Source organism: Lissotriton helveticus, chromosome 4_1 (assembly GCF_964261635.1).
Source record: "Lissotriton helveticus chromosome 4_1, aLisHel1.1, whole genome shotgun sequence".
Lineage (NCBI taxonomy): Eukaryota > Metazoa > Chordata > Amphibia > Caudata > Salamandridae > Lissotriton > Lissotriton helveticus.
Genome location: NC_136063.1, coordinates 1,215,263,138 through 1,215,287,989, shown reverse-complemented (window position 1 = coordinate 1,215,287,989; position 24,852 = coordinate 1,215,263,138). Strand labels below are relative to the sequence as shown.

The 24,852-nt window shown below is 44.3% G+C and overlaps 1 protein-coding gene across 2 annotated transcripts in view; it reads left to right on the top strand.

Moving 5' to 3' along the window:
• The window catches only part of PDCD6 (programmed cell death 6), a 142,763-nt gene extending 119,510 nt beyond the window's left edge, over positions 1-23,253 (top strand). Inside the window, exons 4-6 of one of the 2 annotated variants that reach the window (XM_078687788.1) lie at positions 1,914-2,066; positions 2,478-2,587; positions 22,636-23,253. In XM_078687788.1, the coding sequence (XP_078543914.1) occupies positions 1,914-2,066; positions 2,478-2,587; positions 22,636-22,734 (362 nt within the window). In that variant the 3' untranslated portion in view covers positions 22,735-23,253. Of the gene's footprint in view, positions 1-1,913; positions 2,073-2,477; positions 2,588-22,635 lie in introns of both variants that reach the window. The other variant, XM_078687787.1, reaches the window with a different exon arrangement.
• The last annotated feature ends 1,599 nt before the right edge of the window (positions 23,254-24,852 follow it).

Here is a 24,852-nt window from a genome sequence, read left to right as displayed (position 1 = left end):
ACTCGGATTCTCGCACGACAACACAGGTCATGATTCAGGGCATCTCAACTGTACACAGTGGACTATGGTGTGCTCTGGTAGGCTACAGGGTGAGGAACCACTCTGACAGGCGGCTGCCACGGTCCGGGGTTCACTCTCAGCTGGCTGCCGGTGGGTGATGGATCGGGTCGCGAGATAATTGTTTAGAAAGATTTCTGAGTACTGGCAAGCTGTCTGTGCTGCATTACCAGCAGCCAAAACAAACTTTATTGAACTGCGACTTGCTAGCTTGTGCTGCAGTACGTCCCGCATATTAAATAGTGTCTGGCAATACTTGTCCTTACCACCCTCACTGAGCGCCTCGGTAGTTGCCAGTGGGTGCACTGACTCATGACGTCAGTCATGCTGTATCAGTATACCACGCGGTGTCTCGTTTGAATCCTTGTGTAACATTGTTTCCAGAGCAGCTAGAGGGGCCTGCAAGCAGTTTGGCCAGCCCCCAAGCCTGCCGGGAGCAGCACGCATGTCGTGCTGCCACTCCAGCGTTCCTTAATGGTACATTAGCATGCTGCGCTCCGGCTTGACACCCGAGGCGGTGCTATAATGCGTGACTTTGCATTTCAGTGCGTTGATGCAGACCACCACATTGAACTGCATTTGTCTAATGCCTGATGTGTGGTACTCCTGCATCTAAGCACCTTCGATCCTGCAGCTCTACTCATTTAAATTAAAAAGCAGCGATCTGATTTTGGGCGAGCTGCGGCGGCCCGTCCTGTGGGTGAGTGTTGCACATTGTGAAAGTTGCAAAGTTACAAAAAAACGGCTGTCATTGTTAAAGCTTGCCTCCCACTAGTGGTATTTAGATTGATTAACCAAAGAGTTCTCCCGAAGGGCTTATGTGAGCAATACAGTAAGGACACTGTAAATGGTCCAGTCCTTATTGGCGGTAACAAATGGAGTCAAAGGCGGCGGTACCAAGAGGGACTAACAAGCCTCCTAATATATCGGAAGCTAGCGTTTACGGATAACATTGACAAAAGCCAATAAAAAAATTGGGTGGATAGTGGACGGGGCTTCAAAGCCATACTCCACTATTGCATGCCTCAGAGCGAGCAGCTCATGTGCGCTGCATATAGGCTCGACCTAAAAAGGAAAGGGCTATGATGCCGAGGTCACTGGCTGCAACTTAGTGCTGTCCCCCCCCCCCCACACCTTGCGTTGTCCCCCACCAGGGCCCGACTGACTCACCTGGCGTTTTGGAGTGTGGCCAGGGGAGGGGGGCTCAGTTTCACTGCCGGTGTGGGGCGATTTTGTTGCTGGGAACCTGGCGGTCCTGTTCTTACTTGCAGTGTTTTAAATAAAAAGCTCAAAAACAATTAATCTTCAAGTACGCTTTAAGCGTGCTTTAAAACCAATTGTTTTTCATTCTTTATTTAGAAGCGCTGAAAGTAGGAACGTAGCCAGCAGGTTCCCAACAACAAAATCGACCCCCACGGCAGTGAAACCAGCCCGACCCACCCAAACGCATGGTGTCCAGTCTAGACTTGCCCCCCCCCACACATCCTCCCTTCAGCAGTATAAAAAGAAGCTCTACAACGCAGATTCCCCAGGCCACGTCATTGTACTTTTTTTCTCACTTCATGTGTTGGCCGTTTTGCCCGGCCCACACCTTCCCTCCCTCTGTATTGCCTGCCGAATCGCCCTCCCTCCACCAATAATTTTAAAAAAGAGCATATGATGGCTGCGTCACAGCTTTTTATCTTTATTTGTTTTTTTTATATTATTTTTTACTTTTAGCCATGCTGCACAGCACTGCTGTATGATTTGGCTAAAAACCATAGACAAAGGCAATACCGCTTGCAGACGAGACTTGTTTGCCAATGATTGTTTTAAATGTACTGTTCTTTAAATCCTGTGTTTTCTATTTTTTTCAGCCATGTTTGACCGAGAGAACAAGAGAGGCGTAAACTTCAGCGAATTCGCCGGAGTGTGGAAATACATCACAGACTGGCAAGGCGTGTTCCGAACATACGACCGAGATGGCTCAGGAGCGATTGATAAGAACGAACTGAAACAAGCACTTACAGGTTTTGGTAATTAATTTGCGATCAATTTGCTTGACTAATCTTGCATTTTGATAGCTTACAGGGGATAAAGGCACCTTTTGAGAGTGCTTATCATTTGTAATTCCCTGGTAGGCAGTTTTTTATATAATCTTTGATGCACAGTTTTACGGCATGCTTTGAATAGTGAAAGATAAGGAAAAAACCTAAATGTAACTTAAAAATAAATAAATTGTTGTTTGTTATTTAATGACTGCAGCACAGGACTAGTGTTCCTAAAAAGAACACAAAGGCTAGTGATGGAGTCATGAGTTTAAATTGGCTAATCAAACCCCCTAATATAACTCTCGTCCTGATAACTAGTTATGGGTACACAACCTTTCCCAGTGCCTTTTTTTCAACCATTTGATTTTTTTTCTACTTCTTCCCCCCCAGGATACCGATTATCAGATCAGTTTTATGATATCTTAATTCGGAAATTTGATCGGCAAGGAAGAACACAAGTTGCCTTTGATGACTTCATTCAGTGCTGCATTGTTTTGCAGGTAAGTTTACTGGTTATGCTATTCATCTAGCCATAAGAATCCATGTCAGATTTTAATTATCCAACATCTTTGAATGGTCATTTTGCTGCGGCAGGTTAATTTCAGACCAGACATTTGTGATCAGATACTACTTCCCAAAACATGTTAGAGCTCGATTTTAAAACAAAAAGCCGAAAGGTACTTATTTGGCCTTTTGTCAAAAGTTGAAAAACATTTTTTTTATTAAATCTCAGGCAATTCCAGGAGTACATATAAGAAGCTGTAATTATTGTAGGATCCTAGAAGTGCACACATGCTAACTTAAAAAAAAAACATCTACATGGGGAAATACACCCAAAATTTTGGGGTTGTTGCATTCTTATTTCTGCCCCTGCAAAGGTCCTAATCCACCACCTCCAGATGCATCTTGATGGTATGGGAATGCTTTACAACCTTTAAGGTTTGTGGCAGTTTACCTATTAAGACAGGCATCCATCATGTCCTAGAGCACCCACAACACACCCTTGGGAGTTGAACTCCTAAATGCAATATATATACCTTTATGACTATTAATTCCTGTATTGTGATTAAAAACATGTGTTTAATCTTGCAAATTAAGGTTCTTGAGCATCCAAGTTCAATTTGTATACCTTTTATGAATCTAGACTAATGTTTTAAAGCTTTAATATTTCTCTTCCGAATGTGGAATCTCGTGCTGAGCCCTTGGTAGTACTTTCCTTCAGGGGCAATAAATGAGTGGTTGTTAACAAACCGCGTGAGAACTGAAAATAGTTAGCTTCCATTTTGTTTGAGAAACAAGATGGAAGGACCAAACGTTCTGTCTTTTAAATGGGTCAAAACATTTTTTGTGATGCATGGGTGACTGGTAAATGGAATGTAGTGAAGCACCCACTAGTAGGAGTGGGATCATGCGCCCTGAGAAGTGCATGACGAGGCAGAAACATACACCCTGAGGTGGCCGGTTATACACAGCAGACCAAGAAAAAGATGCAGATAGTTAAAGACTGGTTTGGGAGGTGGGGTCATATTTAGCTAGGCAAATTAGATGTTCCCATAAACAATAATTGGCCTCTTACGTTGCTCATTTTTGTGCAGCACCTTTTTTCATAGTTATTCTTCACATTCACACACATCTCTTTTGAGTGAAACTCCCAATGGCATATTCATGTAAACGGCCCATTATGAAACTGGGACCAACAGCCATTAGATAATGTTTGTGACTGTACCATTTGGTTTAAAACAAATTACTGTTGAGGGGTGGCAAATCAAACACGGAAACAATCTAGAAGTGTGCATACGAGACAGTGAATTGAAAGTTATATTGTGCTTTAATGATGGCTCAGAAATTGGTGTTATACCATGCCTCAATAACTAACAAACCCACTCCTCGGAGGTGGTGGCCAAGGCAACTGTGCTGGTGCTGGATTTCTTTCAGTCTCTGGTCTTTTTTGAGTCATTAACTTACCTTGGCTTCAAAGAGTTTTAAGCTATAGAAACGAACCAGGACATTTCGGTCCTAATTACTCATGGAAACTGAGCCAAGTGTTCACTGTTGTTAAGGCAGTGGTGATTGACAGGAAGGTACACAACGTAGTGGTTATGTGTAAGAAGCAACTAGTCCGCGCACTTCCCTGCGCCTATTACTTTGGCTGCTGATACTATCAAGCAGTAATTTATACCTTGAGTTACTTCAAATAGGGTTGCTAACAACACAGTCAACCCGTTTGATGACAAGTTTGGCAATTTTTAGCTATAAAATTATATACTATCTTTTAGGTGCAAGAGAGTATTGAGAGCGTTAATCTACATGAATCCAAATTGCCTATCTGTTAAAGCACTTGCCATTTTTAGATTTCAGTTGGTGTCATTACGGAGGTCAATAATTCTACGCAATGGAGATTCCATTGACCTTCTTTACCTGCCCAAAAGTAGGGCACATGAAAGGGTTAGCCCTCCCACATCCCAGTGACCGAACACTGGGAGGAAAGGAAGGCCCATCTCTTCCTCCCATTTAAGTCCTACGGTAAGCCCAGGCAACAGTCACCTCTAATGCTGTGCCATGTAGTTTAGAGCTCAATGGTTTAGTGGAGGTTGCCACAGGACATTTCTCCAGTGTATGCAAATTGTGATTTCCGCTTGGAAATCTTGGGTAACTGTTCCCATTGCCCTTTGTCTATGATAAAGTATATAAGGGGGTACATGGTACTCTGTGAAATGGTCCATTCTTATGAATTATTTTATGTCGGAGATTTCCTCATTTGCCCAGTACCCATTTAAACAATTGAGAAATAGTCTTAGGTTCATGTGTGGTGGGTATCAGGGGATGTTGGCGGAGGGAGATGGAGGGCGAATACAGAATCACCAACCACACCCTCCTGCCTACCTAGTTCACCATAGGTCCTGGACAAAAAAGCGGCCAATATCATGTTGAGAGTGTAACGTTCGCCTGGGGCCCAGGTCAGTGCTCTGTGACGTAGGGGCACTCGCACCACTTTCTTTCAGCAGGTGCAGAAGATGCAAAATGTGCTTGGTCATAGAAGTAGTAAAGTTCCGGGTATGGAACCTCGAAACCACCATGATGAAAGGGCAGTGTTGAAGTCTCCCATTTAATCCTAGGTTGTTGACTCATCCATGTTAATTTAATTAATTGAGTAGGGATCTGCCGGGGGAAGACATTTGGTAAGTGTTATCAGAATATTAATAAAGAGGTGCAGCAGTTTAGGTAGAAGTAGCATTTTTATTAATCCTATTCTACAAGTGAGTGGGAGAGTCATCCAGCGAAAAATGAAGTGGGTAATTTTGCATATTGTTTGGCCTTAATTCTCTGTTATCACCTTATCCATGTCACGATTCACCCTGACAACCAGGTGCTTGACATACCTGTTCTACCATTCCAGTTGGAATTTAGGCACAAATCGGATCATGAGAGAGAATATTTGCTACTCGCCCCAATTGATGATAATTCCATTCCAGGAAATCAAACGTCTTCGAGGCATCTAGAAATACAGCAACTGCGTCAGAATCTTGATTAAGATCCTGCATCAATGCAAACCGTGTGCACATGTTATGGGCTGTGTAATGATCCGGGACCAATCCAAAGTGATCAGGTCTCACTAAGTGTGGTAATACAAGGTTCAGTCTATTGGCAATTAGAGATACAATGGGCGATATGATTCACAATACTGTGCCTGTTTCCCTGGTTTTAACAGTGGCACCAGTATGGTCAGGCGGAGATTAGGAGGAAGTGCGTGTTGTCCGGGACTCCATGAATAGTGTCACTTCACATTGTGATCATCATATATCTTAACCTATGGACAGAGGTATTAGGGTTAACAAGTTTAGACTTACTGGATACAGTGAAACTGATAATACATTTGTGGGTTGTCACCTCATTTTGGATTCAATAGCAGACTGGCTGTCCTGCATCGCTTCTATCCGCAATGTCATGTCGTCATCCCTGTCTCTTGGGTTTGAAGCAGTGTCTGATATCCCAGTCAATGGTGTCTCCTGAGAGGCCGTTCTGGTAGTGCGTTAGAGGTCGAAGGGCAGTCCTGACTGACGCAGTCTGTGCATCCCAAATGCTTGGGATACACCATGGAGTTGGTTGAAGGGGATCGATCGCACAAATGCCACAATGCAGACAAGATTGTGATTCGAGTCAGTTACCCAATTCAACTGCATTTGCGCCCCATCCTCTGGGAAGTTTTTTGGGGCAGTCATTCACTACAAGGCCCCAACTTCTCCCACCTCCTGCAGGCCACTTGTGTAATATCCTGCTACTTCACACCAAATGTATGGGGGCAGGGGCCCCACTATTGACATTTTGGTCACTGTGTATGATTATACTGCTTTTGTTTGGGAAGAAGCAGTCTGTGGCTCAGGCAATTAGAATTGCTCAAGCAATTCTAGTTAAGTTGGAAGACTCCCTCACTACGTTCAAGTAATAAAGATTGATTACGTGTATGAGCTCAAAATAATGTTATGGCGATAGCCCGTGGGCCCAGCCTTCTCTCTGTATGGCCCCAGGTGTTCTTGGGAATGGCATTAGCAGGCACGGGCCCCGTCTGGCAGAGTCCAGTGTCTGAGCAAGGCGTAAAACTCACTGCATGGTTCTTCAGAGCTATGTATCACCCCTCTTCAGCAGGCGCTAAAGCTGCCGTAACCCCCTCGAGTAGTCCTGTTACTTTGACTCCAATCAAGCATGGTGGCATGCAGTGATCAAAGGTCTACCCCGCCAAGCCCAGGATCCATCTCTACCCCAGGAACACCAAAGAGACTGCGATATATTCAAGAGCCCTTGTTGTCCCAGTTTGGGTATCAGGGTTCCAGTCCAGTTGATCTGCCTCCAGCACTCGAACCCACCCCCCACCCCCCTCCTCCAAACACCCCACACCCTCCAAACACCCCACATCCAAAGGTCCCTGATCAAGCTCTGAAGCCCAAGCTCGGCCGGCAGATGCTCCTAAGTCACCACTCAGTGGAAAGGGGGAACCACCCAGGGCTCAGCCTCCAAGGGCACACAGCCTCTGCCACATTCACAGTTGCTGTACTCACCAGCTTTAGGAGCAGAGGCCGATGATCTCAGGCCCTGACAGCACAGTTGGCCAGTTTCCAGCCACCATCTTCATGTAGTTCTGCCTTGTCTGTTCCGCCCTTCTACGGTTGTCTTGTTGGGTATGCTGCACAAGTTTTGTCTCGGCATCATTCAGCCGATATGTTGCTGCATCTCTTGGTGTTTTTGAGGAGTAAGTGGCTGTGCATTTACACAGATTCTGCCAAAATGTGGTCCCTGACGGCAGGGGCCTGACCTGAGCCATCATCACTGCCTCACTAGAGCCATCTTGCATGTCTGCTCTATGGCATCCACCAACATTGCAATCTATGTAACCTGCTGCAGCCACATTCTCAAGTGAAAAGAAACTATGTGACTTGGTAGCATGCCTCAACCCTTACCAGAGTTTAGTTTTACACCATCCCAAAAATAATAATCATGTGCTATTTTGGTACAAAATAAGGTACTAACCATGAATAAGGGCCGTCTTCAGGATAATTACTGCCTTAGTTCTGTGGACTACTCATTACTGACCTGAAATTATGAACAAAAGCAGGAGTACAGGTCCTACACAGAAGATCTCCTGATTGTACATGTACTCAACCATTACAACCTCTGTCACAGTGAAATCATGGGTACATTTGATTGTGAAGACCACACCTACTGAATGCAGTCCATACCTAGGGGGTTCCCTAGATTATTCATGCCCAATTCACTAGCTTAACGGTTCATTTTTCTTAACTTCTATGCTTTTTGGACATCCTCACAGTGCATAAAAGTGAAAAATGTAGGAAATGTTTTTGTGGGAACCGATCAGTGGGTCACAGGATAGCGCTAGTATGCCATCTCTTGCACCTGGAGACTAACCTATAGCACTAAAATTAATCCTGATTGGATTCATGGACCATTCTAGAGGAAACTGTGCAAATGTATTGCATTTGGAAATAAGTAAAAATTGCATAGAAAACTACCATTTACAACAGGCAGCACTTATAATACCAGCGCCAAGAGACCCAGGTGGATAATGGCACTAGATACTAGATAAGTTCTGTCTAATCAAATAAGCTAATCTACAGATTTTGCCTGCAGTTAGCCAGTGAGGGCTTGAGCCTAATGTTTGGAGTGGTACGGTTCTAGGTGAATGCGGCCTGATGGAGAAAACTGTCACCTCGGGTGGTGTATTATCATTACTCCACTAAATGACACCTTGCAGATAAGAATGCTACCTAGAGTTATCGAGCGAACTCACTCATAAGGCACTTAAAGGTAAAACATGCCACCTTGAAGCAGGAGCAATCCATGACTGGAAATCCAAATCAAGCTCTGCTATCTAAGGGCACATTACCTCTTTTGCTGCATCCTATGATTGCCCAAAGTGCTGCATTTTCTGCTTTTTAAGATTGACCTAGCAGTGTTTGAGGGAGACCTGAATATAGTCCATTGCAGTAGTCTAATCAAAACTTTAAAGCTGGCTTAACTACTTTGGCAAGTTTTTTTCTGGGTAGCATGGGGAGAATTGGGTTCCCTTTTTTCAGATGGAAATAACAGTTGCTTACTACTGCAAAGTGTTGTCAACATCGGAAATAAAACCAAGATTTTTAACCTGCTCTTCAAGCTAGACTTGAAGATCATAGTTGACATCCAGTCTTGAATAATGACGACCAAGATCTGAGCTTGATTTATGGTCCGTGGATAGTTCAGAATGGACCCGGGTGCCATCAGCATAGCGTTGGACAGACACCTGGTGATCCTTGAAGAGTTTTTGGAAAGAGATCAAAGGTAGATATTAAAGTGAGTTTGGAACAGAGATATGATCCCTGTGGACAGCCACATACCAGTTGACTTTGGAGGGCCAGAGGGACCTAGTTTCAAACGTTGTGAGCAGTCATCCCAGAAGAAGTGAAACTATTTAGCCATGTCATCTGTAGCCTGTATTGTCATGGCCAAACACCCTACCACAATGTTATGGTCCACCATATTAAAGCTCACAGAGCGTTCGGGAATGACTAGCATGGAGGCTGCACCATCAACAACAAAACTGAGAGTGACATTTCACAAACCCAGATGCGTGGTAGTCATGCTCTGGCATGGACTGAACCCCGATTTAATAAGGAATAGAGGTGAAGGTCTAGGAATGCTTGCATCTGCTGTATAATGTTTTCCCAATATCTTTTGAGGTGCATGAAGGGGAGGGAATAGGTCTGAAGATGAATAGCACAGAAGTGGTAAGATTGTTCTGCGAAGGGTTAACCAAAACTTCTTTCAGTCGCCAGACAAGTGAGATCCTCAGGGGATTGACAAGATTGCTGACAACAGAAGTAAATAAAGAGGCATGCAATTTTAAGAACCAACCAAGCAAAGGCTCACTAACAACATCTATTGTCTTTAAATTAGATGAGAGTAGAAACTTAATCAAGAGCAACTTGTTGGCAAAAGAGTTCAGGTGCTGATGAGGGTAGTGCCTTCAGCATAGGAGCAGTATAAAGGAACTGATGGCTATTGATCAGTCACATCCGTGGTTGGTGGAAGCACAGAAAAGCAAGCATTGGCTTTGGACGGAGGGAAGAGTAAGATCAAGAGCACATGCTTCTTGTTTGTAAATGCTCCAGTTTGGCCCTGCAGTATGTTCAAGAAAATATTTCCACTTCTCAAACCACCAAGTGGCAGTGATCTGCCATAATAGGAAAACCAACAATCGTAATATTTAAAGGAAAGGGACATTGTATTTTGTTAATAATAACTCATAACTTAAAAAAATTGGATGGAATGACAACTGTTGGTAGCTCTCTTGGACACTAGCTTTTCCGCCCTGCTATACTCTCTTGAGATGTTTGTTGGTCTTTACATGTTGTGCTGAATAAAATACTTTAAACCTAAAAAAATTGGAATCTGCCCACTTGGAATTAAGACACTGGTTTTTGCTACAAGAAACTACTAAAGCCAGAGCAGTTGTAAGACATCTTGCATTGTGACACCGTTTTTTTTCTGGTGCAGGTTGCGTTCTCCACTAAGCTTTCAATCGTGTTACAGTCGAACTTCCACTGCGGTCACCTTTGGCTCTGTTTTCCCCTTCTACCTTACCGGCTGTGACTCATGTGTTGTGTTTTGATCTTGGTCAGCCTTACCTTATTCTGAGCAGCTCCTTCATCTGAGTATAGTATCGGTCGTGGATTTCTCGTGTGTTGCGAGCAATTACAGCGGCATTGGATGCCAGGAACTTTCCAGAACTCCTCCCCATGATCGGGCCCATTACTGAACTGCTTCCATCTATTCCAAAATGTTTACAAGCATTCTGTTTGGAAGTACCTGATTTTAATATTTCAGCTGAGAATGTTTTTAGGGTTTCTTAAGAAAATCAAACTTACTTGTTTAAACTGTGGAGAACAATATCACATTATCTTGCCAATTTCAGAATGGGAAATAGCTGAGGTGATACTGGGATTTGCTAATTAAAGACCCACTGGTGTTATACGGTTCCAAAGAATTAAGTAGGACAGTGTATCTGTACAACATAAGCTTTCGAATATGGGAACGTAGTTCACACATACCATCAGAGAACATTAGCCAATGATCTTTTTGCTAGCTCACAGTGAACCCCTAAACTTACCAGGGTACCAGATGGTATCAGCAACCTTAAAAATTACCGTTCTTTTACTCCCCAAGGAAAACCTGGAAACATTATTTACTTTTGCATGCCCAAAGCAAACACAGGAAAGATACTAATTGGCTTTTCAAACATTTATTGAAACAATTGTATTCTTGTATAGAAAGAGTGTGCAACAATTATAAGGCAGAAGAAACAAATCGTTGTAACCAGCATTACAAGAAGGGTAAACAAGATAGTTTAACCATTATAACATTAATATGTGATGTTATTATTATACTCCTACCTAACACAACCTATACTGTTGAGAGCATAGTGGGAGTACCCTCTGTGAGATCCCTTGGGATAGCCTTACCTCCTATACCTGAGTGTGAGTTATCCGGAAGCCGGCCTGTGCAGAACAGGCTATTGTCCTTTACAGGATAGGTGTCAGAGTCTGCAGGGCTGCATCTCCAAAGTGCGTCGCGTTCCAGGACAATCCCAGCAACAAGTGTTCCTCTGCCGAATGTAATGCAGAGGTTGTGTATTTATTGAAAGCACTGTTCCAGTCACACTGTGTGAAAGGTGCAGAGCTGATGTGATGGTTAGTCTGGACGAGTAAACTTGTCTCCAACTAGACAACCAAATACAACTGCATTGTGTTCTATGTGCCTAGCCTTGGACAGATTGTATGAATAACATGATGATAATGCTTGCTAAGAAACTAACTGCATGTATAATAATTTCTCAGTACATTATCATGTAAGCACAAAGCATGTAAAAAGTCACGATTAGAAAACTATGTCAAGCTAAAAACGCAAATCTAAAAGCAGGCCCTGTTGCACCCCACAACCCTGGGAGAAGATGAATTCCCCATTGAATAATACAAGAATTTTCCATTACATGTCATCCCCAGTTTGACGTTAAGATTTATTAACGTTTTAAGGGGGGAACTATTCTTCCTCCTTCCAAAAATTGTGTACTCTTTAGCTTCTAAAAATCACAAAGATCATCTTCTGATCCCAGATCATTTATGCCTATAACTTTATTTAACATTGATTGCAACATTTTTACTAAAATCATTGCTAATCGAATAGTAAAGTGTGTGGATTTATTGATTCATAGAGATGTCAGAATTTCTACCCAAACGTTGCCTATAAAACAACACAACTTATATGACTGAAGCAACTGACTTGTTGTTCCCTTGATAAATTAGCATTATCTGAAATTGACCGAACTAATCAATCCGGGTCAGAAAACATGGGCTAGTGTTTGTGTACAGAGCAATGTTTCTTGCCTGTTCATTAATTACAGGAAATTGGTTATCAAGAAATCCCCCCAAATGTAATTAATCTAGTAAAGAAAAATCGAATTTGGAATATGTAGGCTCCGGTTGTTTTTTTTTTTTTTTTTTTTTTTTAAACGCTAGTGTCCAGACACCCTTGGGTAATCACGTGCTCTATACATTTGTTTACATTACATTACAGTATTTATAATAAATGTATTACAATGAATGTAACATGTATAATGTAAAATTTAGTTTAAAATGTTCTATTGGTCTTTATGGTCTAGTGTGGACTGCAATATATGTAAACAAGACAAAAGTGAAAGACGTAGAAGTACAGTGCATAGCAATGAGTAATTGAATGTACTGTTTCATTTTGTATATTTGTTTCTATAGTGTAGTTAATAAACACATTTAAAACAAAATAACAAGGGACTGTCTCAGTACATTATATCCAATTGCTAAATCCAGTTTTAATTCATGCTCTTAATCTCGCACCTCCTCATCCCTGACACTACTTGCTGCTGTGCCCCAAAACAAGCACGACACCAAAACACTTACCACATGGATTTATAGCAAATATAACACGCTGTCCACATTGCATTCCCCCATTGTGGAGTGAGAAATGTATCTGATCACGTATATCTGCTCCCCACAGAGGGGTACGAAGCATAAACCAAATGTAATAATTGTATCAATACCTTGATTTGCAGCATGAATCTGTTCCTGGAGTCACATGCTGTGCATTATTCCACCATCTAGTTGGATCTGCAATAGTAATTTTTTTTTTTTGCATTGTCGACCACCATTTGGTGGTATTTCCGTCCCCTGTGTGACGTCAGACAGCGCCCTGTATGTTCCTATTCGTAATCACCATCTACAGATTCTTTTTTTCTACCATTTGGTCTAGAAGCTTTAAAATGTTTTCGGAAAAGTCCGAAGTTTTCCAAAGAAAACATAGATTTGCCGAAGACTGTGAAGAAAAGATGCAGAGAGGGAAGGGGATCCTTCACTCTCCCCTTCCGACAGGGGACCCCACCCGGAATAGCCACATGATCAGAGAATGAGGCATGGTAGAGGACATGAACAAAACACCCTTTAAATTTTGGCCTAACTGCCACCACAAGTTTGCACAGAGAGACCCCCATGAGGTCTGCAATCTCTGTCTGCCAAAAGACCACAGGGACTAGGGCTGCGAAGCCTGCTCTTCATTTGTCCTGAAAACCTTAACGGTACACAGAAGACTAGAATTCTACCACGCTGGGCCAGCACGAGCAAGGAGCAAGGCATAGATGGCCCACAGGGAACAGTAAATGCCCAACGATGATGGTGTTGAGGAGGCAGAGATAGCCGTCGGAGGATCAGACGTTAAAATCCTCAACACTGACGCAGAGAAAAAACAGGCTGAGAAGAAAGCGGCAAGATATGCTGAAATAAGATCCAGAAGGTAACAAAAGCGCTGAAAGGCCCAAAGCATAAAACCTCTGAGAAAAGACCCTAAAAGGCAGTCTCGACGTAGAGGAAAATGTCGACCGAAGGTCAGCCAAGAGCAAAAGATACCAATGGATCTCAGCCCAGGGATACCGATGCCAGCAAGACGTCGGACATCGACGGTTCCAGCCATTCTAGAGCACGCAAAAGGAAGGAGCAAACGTCTGAGTCTGCAGAACCGTCAACGCTGGAAAAGAGTCCATCGCTGATGCTGATTAGAGGTTGCAGGAGGTCGAGAACCAAAAAAGAAGACTCAAGGCAGAAATGGCGACGGCACTTCAACGGAAGAAGGAGTTTGACGACTCCTTATAAAAATATTGCATTCCGCCTAAACCTTTGACTACCTTTGAGGGTGAAGAATCTGCTTTGGTGGCTCCAGGGACACCTGAGCCACCTGAAGAAGAACCCCAAGAGGAGTTCTACAAGTCAGAAAGAGGAGCAGGGTTTGATGAGGAATTGTGGGTCTACCTCGAAACAGACTTCCCTGAAGAGGCAGTGGAGAACTACCCCTCTAGGCCATCACGATCTCGCAATTTAGAACATCCTTATCAGGAGTGCTACCGAAACATATGGGGTACAACTAGAAGAGTAAAAAGGAGACTCATGTTTCCTGTTGGAAGCTCTTATGCCTGCCAACAAGGGGAATCTTTAACTGCCAATGTTGGCCCAACATTTTAAATCTAGGTAAGGAGGCATTCAAAGAACCAGCAACTACTAAAGTGGTAACTGCAAGGGTCGAAAAGAAATACACATTTTCGGAAGAGAACCTGAAATGCATCCAAAGTAACGTGTCCACAGACTCCTTCATTGTGGCTACGGCCAGAAGCCACAGTAATGCCCATACCGCCACCGGACCACCACCTGAGAAAAAAATGAAGAGGCTTGATCTGGTGGGTAGAAAGATGGAGAGAGAGAGAAGCAGCGACTCAGTGTCTTATTTCCATCTCTAACGACTTGATGAACAAATATGGACTTCAGCTATGGAATGAGATGGAATCCCTGATGCAACACCTCCCTGAGGAATACAGGAAAAGAGCAAAAATAGATCTGCAGGAAGAGTGAAATGGGGCCAACACTTGCATAAGGTCAGCCCTTTTTGTGGCGGACAATGCCAGCAGGCAGATGTGCATGGGAACAACCCAAAGTAGGCTTACTTGGCTAAGAATATTAGGATTTGAACCAAAGGTTCAGGCATCTGTCATTAACAAGCCCTTCACAGTAGATGCCCTATTTAGCCAGGCAGTCGATGAGTTCTTATAGCAAATTAAAAAGGATAAAAAGAGAGCTACGGCCATGGGGGCTCTGCAATCCAGATGACCTTTCCAGCGAGATGAAAACTTATCCCACAGATCAACGGGCATAACGCACTTCCCACTGGACCTACAGCAGCAACCAGCACAGGGGCAGCTCACAGCAAGCCTTGCACCAGTCCACCTACCAACAATGGCAACACCCAGCAAGACAGTTGTAGTAAATGTCCTCTCCACTGTTCTTCTCTGGATAGACTGTACTTTGATATCTGTGACATCATAGAATGCCTGCAATCGATCTTCTGTGACGTCTGTCTTCTCCGCCAGCTCATTACTGCAGTGGACGCTTTGGTGCACGTTTCAGCTGAGAGCCACCCCGCACAACGTCCTTTCGTATACGAGGAAGGGGGAGAGGACAATCCCCCGAGGAGGAGGAGGAGGAGCCGTCAGCAAGTTATTTGATCTCGGGCGTAGACCCCCACAGAACACCAGTTGGAGGAATGATAGGCAACTACCCACAGAGGTGGGTAAAGATCACCACCAGCAACTGGATTTTAAACGTGAAATGTCACAGATATTGCATAGAACTGGTCAAGAAACCACCCCAAATGCCTCCAAAACCCAAAAGGTTTTGAGGAAACGAAATGGCATAACTTAGAAAATAGGTCATGGAACTCTTGCTAAGGAGAGCTATATAAAGGGTACCCATAAAGGCAAGAAACCAAGGAAACGATTCACCATACTTCCTGGTCCCAAAACATGATCTCTCCCTATGACCATTCTTGGTCCTCAGATTCATAAACCAGTTTAGCCGCACACAACACTTCAGACTTACAACTCTGCAGGGAGTGATACCACTCTTAAAAATGTGAAGACTACATGGCCACCTTAGACTTAAAGGATGGCTACCTTCACATCCCTATGAATCAAGGCCTAAAAAAATACCTACAATTTGTACAGGAAAAAGTACACTGCCAATCCAGGGTGCTGTCATTTGGAATGAAGTCGGCATCATGGGTGTTTAGAAAATGCATTGTAGCAGTCACAGCATACCTACGAAGGGAGGTAATAAGTATACCCATACCTAGACAACTGGCTGGTGAAGGCAAAGTGAAAAGGGGACATTCAAACTGTAATCGCAACATTACAGCACCTGGGGTTCTCTATGAACCACAAAAAGTAATTAACATAACCAGAACAAGTAATAGTGTTCCTGGGTGTAACGCTGAACTCAAAGACTGCATTAGCATACCCTGTTCAGAAAAGAGTAAATAATGGCAATGGCAGAGAAAACTCTCCTTTACCAGAAGGGAGGTCTCTGACAGTGAGGACAATTATGAAGCTAATAGGCATTATGACATCATGCATACCACTAATAACACATGCAAGACCACACGTGACCCTTCCAAGAACGGACCTACATCAAATGGTCACAATCCACCAGGAGTTGGAAGGATCTAGTGGTTGCCACAGCAAAGGTACAACAGGTGGCAATGAATAAATGTGACATTAGGGAGATTTTTCAAAACTCCGACATTGACCATCACAAAGGATGCCTCCCACAAGGGGTGGTGGGCACACATGAGCAAATTAAATTAACTGGGACAATAGAACAATACAGATGCGCTGAAGCACATCAACTTTCTGGAGATGAAGGCGGTGTTCCTAGCCCTGAAATCGTTCCACACACACATTACAGGTCAGACAACATTAAAATAAACAAACAAACCAACACAACAACCATGTTCTGCCTGAACAAACAGGAAGGAACTAAATTGTTCGCGCTTAGCAAACTAGCCCAAGCCATATGGCAATGGGAAATACAAAGAAACGTAACACTACAGACTGTCCTCCTACCAGGAAAAGGAAACACTGAAGCGGACAGACAAAGCAGAAAAAAAGCAGCTCCCACGAATGAGAACTAAAACGGCAAACACTTGATCGAGTGTTCATTACATGGGGAGACCAACAATATACCTAAGATGATCACCAACTTTCATGTCCATCTGAGCATTCAGTTGCCTACTTTCTTTAAAGAACCAAAGACTGAGACAGAAAGATCCCTACATACTTTGGATGTTAGAGGGCTTTGATGTACTATTTATAAGAATCAAAATGGTTCCACAAAGGAAATCCGTTATTTGTCTTGTTTGCAAAAGGAACCAAAGGGAAAACGCTTACCGAGGGAACAATCTCAAGATGGATTGTGGAAATGATACAAACTTGCTATTCTACAGCAGGAATAACATAACCAGTCAGTCAGTCAAAAAGCTTTTATTATCGATTTAAGAACCATAAAAAGACATTACAAATTTACAAACAAAATAAGAATATGTACAATGTTAAAAAAGAGAAATCCTCAATAAATAAGTCATAAAATATTAAAAGAGAAAGGGCGCAAGTAGGGCAAACATCAGTGTCTCAGTGTACGGTACAATAAGTCTACTGACCCCACACAATATCTTAGTAGAAAGTATCCCGACGGCAATCGGGAAACAAGCCCATCGGTGGTAGACAGTGTATTATTATTGTTTAGTATTGCGCACCTAGAATGCCACATGGACAAAAGGAATCTTGATGTTGCAAACACAGCCACGGCCGAGGTATCGACTTTTAAAATTCTGTACACCTCCCTGTAATCCCCAAGACCCCTGGACTTACAGAATTGGACTATCCACTTAGCTCTCACCCTATGGTACAGGGAGCAGAACGTGCAAATCCGTCTCCTTGGCACCCGTGCACCCGGGGCAGGCGCACACTGACGGTGTAACCTTTGACCACTTGTGCGTATAGCCCCTGAGGGGCAGTGAGCCGTGCCTAAACTGGATATAAAGTTTCTTTGCATGGGGAGGCTGGATATCATCCAGGAATTTCTCGTATTTGGGAAGTGTCTTAAAATCAAGGAAGTTATTAGTCAACCTACCCATGGAAGAGTTTGTTAGAACACTAGCAAGGTGGTATTGGTTTAGGGCCAAACTCAGGGATTTTTTTAGTTATCCGGGGTCACGCCGCCTCAGGGGACGACCACATGTCCCCCATGCCTAGTGCTAGGGTGAGGTGCTTGATATAGCTCAACCAAGGAATCTTCCCCCACATTCCCTCTGGACAGGAGATCCCCAAGGTCCTCTCTGTAGCTCTCTTGCTCCGGAGTGGACCAAAGTCGTCTCCAATATAATAAAGGACGATTCAAGACGATTTCCTGTATGGGCACTAAACCTAGATCAAACCTTAGAGGGATTAGGGGGGTGCTCCGAGGGAGTCTCAAAATGCGTATAATAAAGCTGTTCTCGGTGAGGGATAGTGAAAGAGCGCTAACATGCCTCCATAAATCCTGACCGTAGATCGCACCCCCTCTCGCTTGAACTTTATAAATTTCAACAGGTGGTCCCACCAATTTCAGGGAAGTTTAGTTAAAGACTTTTAGGATACCGCCTGTAGATTGTGCCAGTTTCAGATTGGCCTTGGCCATACGAGAGGTCCAATCCATTCTATCATTTAGGGTAACCCCCAGATAATCGAATGTGGAGACTCGGTCCAGGGCCATGCCGTCCAAGTGCGGGTGGGGACAATTTGATTTTTTTAAGTTATAAACCATGTACTTGGTTTTGGAGACATTATTCTCCAGGTCCCCCGTTCTGCAGAAACAACAGAAAGCTTCCAGTGTACGCTGGATACCCCCAAATGATTTAGACAATAAGAGGGTATCGTCTGCGAACATTAGGGCAGGTATTTTCCGCCCAGCTAGACTAGGGGAGTCCAGGTCCCTAGCACCAAGTAAGTGAGCGATCAACCCATTGAGGAAGAGTGGAAAAAGCGTGGGGGCTAAAACACACCCCTGCCTCACGCCCTTGTCCACAGGGAACGGGGCCGACAGCTCCCCACCCCTTACCCTAGCATAATTGCCCTGATGCATACGTCTAAAGAGCTCACACAAGTAGGCCGGGGCACTCATCTCTAAAAGGATACCCCAAAGCTTCTCCCTCCTGGACCAGGTCAATGCGGACCTAAGGTCCTCAAAAATCCGGTACAAACTACCCGCCCCTAAGGTGACGGTCCTCCAGTATATAAGCTGGAGCCTGAACAGTTAATCGATCGTAGATACCCCAGCACGAAATCCTGCCTGTAGGGAGGTTTAGTATGTGGTGGTCATCCATCCAACACTGTAGCCTAGTTAGGAGGACGCGTGCAAAGAGTTTCTGTAATACGTCGATCAAACTGATGGGGCGGTAGTTCGCCGGGTCGAGGGGAGAGGCCTTCTTGTAGATAGGAATGATTTCTGCTCCCAGCCATGTTGCGGGAATATCCAGACCCTGCATAATAGCGTTAAAGAGGACACAGATGTAAGGCGCCCAAACCCTTTGCTCGCTCCGGTAGAGGTCGCCGGGAATTCTATCCAGTCCAGGTGCTTTCCCTGCAGCCAGACTTTTTTTTAAGTGCTGCATTGACTTCCAGCAGCGTGCAGGGATATTTGACTTGTACCATACCCTTCAGAAGTACTGCTGCCGATATACTTGGTAATTCGGGCACGACATCTGGGGGATCTGAGGGACCAAGTGAGTAAAGTGGTTTAAAATGGGCAAGCCAAACATCTTCACTAAGGTTGGGCAATATGGCAAGTGGACCCTGCCACCTGTCCCCCACGGACCAAGTTCCAAAAGGACCTGTAATCACGGGCGGCAACGCCTTGCTCACGTTTTCCCATCTGTCAGCCTCCCACTCAAATTTGGCCTCTGTGATTAATTTTTTATAGGTTTGTCTGGCATTCCTAATCCGTAGAGGTGACCCCAGTTTTACCTCCTTTACCAGAGCCATTTTGGCTGCCCTACAATTTTTGTTGAACCAGTGGTGATCGTTCTTATGAGCCCCAGTCCTGCCGAGCTTAGTGGAATAAAAGTAATCAGCCAATGCGCTGAGAAGCTCGTTATGGGTGCGCTGTAAAGCTAAAAAATATGAAGGCTCTGGGTTGCAGCTTGCCAAATCACTGGCCACTAGTAAGGCTCCTACTACATGATTGTAGATCGCCGCTAACGTATCCGGTGCTAGTGCCACCTTTGCCCACCTAACTCGTCTACCTCCCGCCATTTGGAGCAAGTTCTCATTGCATGTGGACGCCACTACTCCCTGACTTTTTTGGTGCCCTAAATAATTGACCAATTCCAGTGTTAGCAGATTGTGGTCACTATCAACCCTAGGAATTACTGAAAACATTTTAGCTTTTGCCCAAAATTCCACATTGACCAAGATGTAGTCGGTTGTTGTACTTTTCTCTGGTCTATTGAAAGTGTGGGGACCCGGGATGTCGGGAAGAAGTCTTCCGTTACATGCCCTAAGGGAATTGGTTATAACCAGGTTATGGATCGCAAGAGCCAGGGGCGATAGGCGCTTTTCTGGGTACATGGAGCATTCGGGGATTAACCAAGTCTCATCCTCTTCTGCGGTTACCGTGGGGATCCCAAAAAATGGTTCGAAGTGGCAGTTAAAGTCTGCACCTATTATTGTGTTATAGGACGAGGGGAAGGAAGAGAGAAGTGCCTCCAGAGCCTCTAGAGTTGATAATCCTAGCTGAAGTGGATTTGGGCGTAGAATTTTGCACAACTACATGAGCCATAACATGTGACGATTTAGTAGTGGAAGTGCTTTCCCCCTAACCCGTACCCGTGGTGGTGTTCGAGGCAGTCCCAGAGCCCTGTCCCCTAGGTAGATTCCCATGTGAGCTAGATGGCTGGGGTTTCCCTATGCATTTGTTGGTGATAAGGGAGAGTATTCTGTCTAACCTAGATGACAAAGATTTAATTTGGGAGCTAATGACCTGTTCAATATGGCCCTGCAAGTCAGTCACTAAGTGTAAAACCCAAATAGGAGGGCCAGTAGGGGGGTGAGAAGGAACAGGCTCGTGCTGTAGGCCAGTAGATCGAGGTGTTATCCTTTTAACGTATTTTCTAGTAGGTTTTAATTTTTTACGTTTGGGGCAGGGCTTAGGGTCACTTCTTTCTACTGGGTGTGAGTAAACGGAGAGGTCGGGGCAGAGACAGTCGCTTCCGGTGTAATCTGGGCACACGGTAGCTCGAAAAATGAGGGCATTAAAAGTGAAGTAGATGCAAAGGGATTAGCTATAGCTGTGGAGACATCCTCATCTAGCTGAGGGAGGGCCAATGCGGGAGTGGTAGATAAACGCCTTTCCGTATTTTCAATGGCCGTTGCTACTGCTCCTATAGTTTTTTGGAGCATTATATCAATAGCTGTGAGGGTCGGGAGTGGTTGGTTCTTGGCTGCTAATTGCCTGGTCATAGGACGTGTAGTAGAGGACTTGGTGTTTTTCCCCATACTATTCATAACATAAGCCAAAATGCCTCTATCCCTACTAAACCTAAGTTTTGAAACAAATTGGACTATAAGGATTATATGGCTAAAAAGAAATATTTTCTTAGTAAGACCCACTCATACACAAGGCCTACTACAGAAAACAAAGCTTTGACTGTTAAAGAAAGAGTTTAAAATGTGAGCACAAGGGCAACCAACAAACAAGCAAATCCCCCTGCAACCAAATGCAGCAGTCCGAATTTAAAGTTCTTACTGTCCGTTGGTTAGAACGTCAGAGAGGTGACCCAGCCCGGCCTCAACTGGCCTCGGACGGCCCGCCCTTGTCCCGGGCTTCTCCCGGCGCTGCGCGCGTTCCGCGGGGCGGGAGGCGTTCCGCTGTTTAATAGCTCCTCCGGGCGCATGCTGTGATGTCACCGGTGCGCCGGTGAACCACGAGGCACCTGGGAAATAGAGTCTTTGGCCGTTGCCATCACGGCGATGCGGGGAAAGCTGCGGTGTTTCGGCCGTTTCCCTCACAGCGGTCGGTAAGTGAACTGGAGTGATTAAGCCGTTGCCCTCACGGTGCGGTCTCCAGAAACTGCAGACTGGCGTACCTCGCCTCCCACAGAGCGCTCGGCGCTCCACTGTTTAATAGCGCCTCCGGGCGCAGGCTATGATTGCGCCGGTGAACCCCGGGGCACCTGCGAAATAGTCTTTGGCCGTTGCCCTCACGGCGATGCGCGGAAAGCTGCGGTGTTTCGGCCGTTTCCCTCACGGCGGTCGGCAAGTGAACTGGAGTGATTAAGCCGTTGCCCTCACGGTGCAGTCTCCAGAAACTGCAGACTGGCATAACCTCATTGACTAAAAGTCCACTCTACAAGAAAAAAAAAGGGCACTACACTAGCATCAATTGCAAACGTGGCCATGGTTGCCATATGCACAGCAGCACCATGGGTATAACCATTTACCTTTGGAAATCATTACTGTGTGGACATTCAAATGAACAAGGAGGCACAGGTGGGACAGAGAATGTTACAGGTTTCCAAATACCACCTTATTTCATTCCACCCAACCCGCATGAAGGGTTACTGCTACATAATCTAATGCACTGCATGTGACTCCCAGAAAAAATTCATGCTGCATAACGAAATGGTTACTTACTGGTAGGGGTAGTTTTGCAGCTTGAAGAGTTTTCTGGATTCACTTGCGACCCACCCAACTCCCAAGAAATGGGAAATATCGCAAACCAGGTGTGAGGAAACTGATAAAGAAAGTATATTACCAGGAAGGAAAGAAAAGCAAATCAAAAGATGGTGACTTATATCAGGGGCACCGTTTGACATCGCACAGGAGACGTACAGTCGGCGATGCCCAAAAAGAAAGGAAGAAAAAAAGACCCATCCACAAAATGACTGAATAATGCACAGCATGTGAATCTAGAAAACTCTTCAAGCTGCAAAACTACTTAAACTGTTAAATATCCATTTTGTTATCTTTCACAAGCATGCAAGTTGGTGCAAACTGAGTACTTTGTCTAAAAAATGTAGATGTGTGATTAATCTTAAATGTGCACCTTTGTTGTTTCAGAGACTAACTGATGCATTCAGGCGGTATGACACTGATCAAGATGGCTGGATCCAATTGTCCTATGAGCAGTACCTATCGATGGTCTTTAGTGTTGTATGACCTCGACCATTAGAAGTCTGTGACCAAGAAGGATACAGAGACTTAAATTGCCAAATCGCTTACTTCCTGTCATCTGCTGCACAGGAAACCTGACACAAATGGGCATAACACTCATTTGCTGCATCTCAGAAATTTTGTACAATTCATCTGCATCAGAATCTAACTTGTATACAAGAAGCATATTTTTTACTTTGTAATAAATGATAGCCATATTGCACTCAAAGTGCTAGATTTAGACCATGTATTACTTAGTTTAACGTGCCAGAAAACTTATCAGAAACCTTTCTTTTTTAGGTATCCTGCATGGAAAGCAAAACAAAATGCTTAGTGTTTTTAGACATGCCAAACCCCATTGTAGACACCATGCTTGTATTGCTAGCTAAAAAGGGATAGGAACGTCTTAAATGTACAGTACCCGCACAATATTTTTAGCATGGTGCCTTACTGTAAAAAATAAGTAATGTATTCATTTTTATTACCAAGTACAGAAAAATAAAAACTAAACATTGCACACTGTTATTGAGAATTTGTATGTTGCTTTTTGCTATAAACTCATGGGATAGATCATTGTTTCAGCATTGGCAGTCTGTAGGCATCCTCTAAAACTACCAGAGACCTTCAGGTGGCTGCTAATCTTCAAACGGTTGTAACATCAATTATTTTGGTAACCTTAATTAGCATTACCAATGTGTAGTCAGGAAAATATAGCTTTACTAAAATAAAATTGGGACTTTCGGTTACCTTATATTTTACTTTTGTGGTGCTGGTTATGGACTGAACCGCCACAGTCCTGAAAATCATAGGATTGAAAAGGGGTGGCTCAACTACTCCGCTACAGTCCACTCAGTCACATCGCCCACCCAGTGCTCCAAACTTGGACCCACCTGTGCCATCCAGGTTCTCGCTACACAATGTTTAGCCAACAGTAGCAACAAATGTAGAAACTTAAATACAATTTTCTGGCCCTTTTTCTGACATATTTCACCTGAAAGACAAACGGTTGTGTTGTAACCTCTGATTTTCCCCACGCCTGTACCTTTCCACCTCTATTGATTCACTCCTTCCCTCTCTCTCCCCCTTTCCTCCCCCTCCTTCTCTTCCCCTTGTAGTACGTTCCATCCCAGTAGAATCCCGGTGTGAAGCTCACCTTAGAATGTTGGTGTTCTTCAGTTGTTCAGCTGGTGCTGGAGGATCTGTAGCATAATAAACTCCTGTCTAAGGACTTACTTGTGTGGAGGCGATTATTTAACAATTGGCGAAGATTCAGCTGTGCTAGGGACAGCGCTGATCCTTTCCCCAGTTTCTTTCACCAGCTGCCAGTGTTCCTATTGCTAAGCGAAGAGCACTGCCACGATGTTTGTGTGTTAAGAGGCACTTTTACTTCTAAGCAGCTCCACTCATTTGTGTGCCTTGACTATTATCCGGTGAGGTGCTGAGGGAGGACCTTCTGCTTCTACAATCATACGTTGGGTGAGTGTGTGCGCTTTCCTACTTGTAGGAAGTGAATCACTCGAATGCTGTAGTAGAAATCACGTACAGGTTTATTCATAAACAGCCCCACACCGGGTGCGGTGCGTCGGTAAGGAGAGTCAACTCTGGAATGACAGTTGGGCAGTTGAAGTGAGACCAGAGAATAGGTGGAATGTTGGGGAACCAATGGAAGGGGTAGGGTGACAATGGGTGCTCTCGCGCAGGAGAGGTGACTTGTTGTCGTCACACGCAAGGGCACGAGGAAGTACAGAACTGGGATGCAACACATCTTCCTCTCTTGAGAGTTTAGACTAATAACTACATTCTGTGGCAAAACAAACATTCATGTGCATATAACAATGAACCTTTAGTCAAACACAAAGTCTTCATAACGTTTCGGTTTATGGATGGTTCTCCCAAACCTCCCCGTGACTAAGTGGGGATCATGGACACTTTCAGTGTCGGAGTGAGGATCATTACTGGTTCTACCAGACCTACCACTGAAGCTATGACCGTCAGACATGATTTCAGAGTCAGAGTGTGAGTTGCCGTAACAACTCCGCCTTGGTACCGGAGTGTGAGGACTGACATCAACAAACCGGTCTGATGAGTGACAATCAGCAAAGTCAGTGACAGGTGGGAGATCGT